This window comes from Sylvia atricapilla, chromosome 20, assembly GCF_009819655.1.
Source record: "Sylvia atricapilla isolate bSylAtr1 chromosome 20, bSylAtr1.pri, whole genome shotgun sequence".
Lineage (NCBI taxonomy): Eukaryota > Metazoa > Chordata > Aves > Passeriformes > Sylviidae > Sylvia > Sylvia atricapilla.
The window spans coordinates 5,187,809-5,191,238 of record NC_089159.1 but is presented as its reverse complement, the minus strand read 5'-3'; the positions used below and the strand labels follow the sequence as shown (position 1 = coordinate 5,191,238).

Genomic DNA, 3,430 nt, shown 5'->3' with positions numbered 1-3,430 from the left:
GAGTCCCGGAGGGGAAATGCATCCTGAATGGGGCTGAGGCCCCCTGCTCGGGAATATGCAGCCTCGGCACCGCGGGGGCAGCACCAGGGCAGCGGCCGGCGCACGGCGGGATGGTGGCAACCTTCAAGATCGCCGTGCTGGGAGCCCAGGGCGTGGGCAAGAGCGCCATAGTCCGGCAGTTCCTGTACAACGAGTTCAGCGAGGTGTGCGTGCCCACCACGGCCCGCCGCGTCTACCTGCCCGCCGTGGTCATGAACGGCCACGTCCACGACCTGCAGATCATGGACTTTCCCCCCATCACCGCCTTCCCTGTCAACACCCTGCAGGTAGGGGGGCACCCGAGGGGGCCTCCAGCTCTGGGGGGCCGCGGTGACCTCCGTGGGGTTTTGCTGTCAAACTCTGTGGGGTTGCAGTTCTGCCTTTTTGGGGGATGCTTCTCCCTGCGAGTCAGGGTTTGGTTGCTAAATGAGGGGACGCGTCCTCATGGATCCTCATGGTTTTAAAGTTTGGGGACAACAAACACGAGAGAGATGGCATCTACCCCCGAGGAGTGTGGCCCTGGCCACAGCCACGTCCAGCTGCGATCCTGGAGCACTGGGATCCAGTTCCGTGGCTGTCAGAGCCATCAGCAGAGGGGTTTTCACCCAGGGGTGAAAAGCAGGGGTTCCTGCAGAGCCAGAGCCCTGATGCACTGCCCAAGCCAGAGCTTGTCCCCTCCTGGGAGTGGCCAACACCCCTCCAGCATTGCCCGGGCTTGTTCCTGGAGCTGTGGACCCACCAGCTCCTCCTCTACCCCCTCAGGTGCTTCCAAAGCACCTCCAAAAGGCCACATGGCATTGGAAAGTGTTGTCACCAGTGCCAACAACTACTGGATGGAGTTAATGGGGGGAAAGGGGGTTTTAAACTCATGTCATGCCCAGGGTCACAAGTTGTGTCACCCCTGTGAGGAAAGCGGCTGGAGGTTCCCAGCTGTGGCTGCAGGAGGGCAGTGCCACCAGTGGGCCACCTCAATTAGTTACAGTGTCCCTGTCCCCATCAGGGACAGGGTCAGAGGGGCCGTGCAGTGCTCCAAGAGTCCCTGTGCCATTGGGCAGGAGGTGAAGTGAGCACTCCAGGGGTGAGGGGAAGGTTTGAAAATTAATGGGTGAGTGCAGGGAAGGAAAGGTCAGCGTGAGAAACAGCCCGAAATAGCAAAGGTTAATTTATTGACACGGGAGCTGATGTTTCCACGCTCCATTAACTCCCTGCCTTGCTGCACTCCAGAGGAGGCGGCCAGAGGGAACAGAGGGAGGTTTCCAGGGAAGAGAGGGTGATCAGAGGGACGGGAAAGGAGAGGGCCATGGTGAGGGATACGGCTCTGTGTGCCGGGAAACATCGCTGGACTCAGCTCCGTGCCAGGAGAAACATCCCTGCAGTGCTGTCCTGGAAGAGGAGCAGGAGCCAGCGGCTCTCTGACATCCTGCTCCCGCAGTGCAACACTTCTCCAGCTCAGGCATCCCAGGAAACCTGCACTGCGTGAGGAAAACCAGCCTGACCTCGCAGCGCCGAGCAAGCTGCCCCCAGCACGCTGAAATAGCTGCAGTTTGTTGTCTCCCAGATTTATCAGGACTCGGAGTAACCCAGAGGCTGCTGCTCCATCCTCCTGTGCCTCTGAGCCTGAGGATGTCCCCAGCATCTCCCCTCGGTGGAGATATGTCCCTCTGCTCCCTCCCGTGCTGCCCTCTGTGATGGAGATCAACCCGCATCCCAAAAACTCCCCTTTGCCCAGCTCATTCTGATTGTAAGCTCAGGAAGGGCTGATTCATGGCTCTGAAGGGGTTTGCTCAGGGAGAAGTGATGGCTTTCCTCCCTGGGGAATCTTCCTCCTTTCCAGAGGCACTCAGGAGGGTTTTGCAGTGCTGCCTGCAGGGGCTGCCGTTCCCGGTCCCACTGCTGGGGTGGGAAAGTGCCTCAAGTGATTTTCACTCTTACAGCATGGGGGGAAAATAATCCCGTCGTTCCCAGAAACCCAAGGGGTTCCTAACAGCGTGAATTTCTTACAGCTCCAGATTTTGGCTGTAGAGAGGCCACTCCTGCCTGCCTCTGCCCTGGATTCACATCTTGTTCTGGCAGACTCAGTTCCTGAGCAGCCTCTGCTCCTCTTCTGCCCCATGTCCCCTCCTGACAGACCTGCTGTCACCTTTCCCCTCTGACCCACAGAGCTGCTGGTGCATCACCCTCAGACCTCAGATGGGGCTCAGCATCCTCCTCACCTGCTCTGCCCCAAAATCCAGGGTGCATCACTAATTAACACTAATTAGCAGCTCTGGAGGATGAAGATTTTTACCCTCATGGCAGGGGGCTGCATTCAGCCCCACTCCCAGCTCAGCACTGTGCTCTCATTAGGCTGCAATCCTCACTCAGGAGTGGAATTGGGGCTGACAAATCCCGTTACCTCTCCCCTGGATTAACGAGGGGGATAAGGGGTCTCTGGAGATGGGGGATGGCTGCAGCGCTCTGGGGGCAGACACAGGTCAGGGAACAGCAGAGCTGGGTGCTGGGTGTCAGGAAATGTGCAGCCCCCCTGCTTCCAGCTGCCACAGCAGCCTCCTCGGGGTGCCCATCCCCAAAAGAGGGCAGGGCAGGGCACCCTCCAGGCACAGCACCGGGGCTGAGCCAGGATTGATCCCTCTCTGCACCTTGCAGGAGTGGGCGGACGTGTGTTGCAGGGGGCTCCGGAGTGTCCATGCCTACATCCTGGTCTATGACATCTGTTGCTTTGACAGCTTCGAGTACATCAAAACCATCCGCCAGCAGATCCTGGAAACAAGGTAGGGATGGCTTTGGGATGGCGCCTCCCCAGGGTGGCAGAGCCCCGTGGCTCCTGGCAAGGGAGTGCAGCATCGAGGGGGTAACCCTTGGCATCAGACACTAGGCTGGCACAAAGCCCCTTTGCAGGGATGGGAGCCCAGAAACCAAGAGAAGAGCAGGAATCCAGGCAGTGTCCCCTGTGGGGGAGCAGCTGGAGATGGCACGAGGTGTGGCTGGCCATGGAGAGGGACAAGGGGACAAGGCTCACTCCTCTTGGCCCGTTTGGGATGGGTTGAGCTCTGCGGGCCGGCTGTGGTCACTCTGTGCCCCGTCCCCCCTCACCGCCCGCCCTCCCCAGGGTCATCGGCACCTCGGAGACGCCCATCATCATCGTGGGCAACAAGCGGGACCTGCAGCGGGGCCGGGTGATCCCGCGCTGGAACGTCTCCAACCTGGTGAAGAAGACGTGGAAGTGCGGCTACATCGAGTGCTCGGCCAAGTACAACTGGCACATCCTGCTGCTCTTCAGCGAGCTCCTCAAGAGCGTGGGCTGCGCCCGCTGCAAGCACGTCCACACCACCATCCGCTTCCAGGGCGCCCTGCGCAGGAACCGCTGCACCATCATGTGAGCCCCCCACCC

General features: G+C 60.1%; 1 protein-coding gene across 1 annotated transcript; it reads left to right on the top strand.

Moving 5' to 3' along the window:
• On the top strand, window positions 1-3,430 carry RASL10B (RAS like family 10 member B). The gene is made up of 3 exons (XM_066333239.1): window positions 1-326; window positions 2,686-2,810; window positions 3,149-3,430. Exons 1-3 carry the CDS (start codon window positions 111-113, stop codon window positions 3,417-3,419), a joined length of 612 nt encoding a protein of 203 aa, XP_066189336.1. The 5' UTR covers window positions 1-110; the 3' UTR covers window positions 3,420-3,430.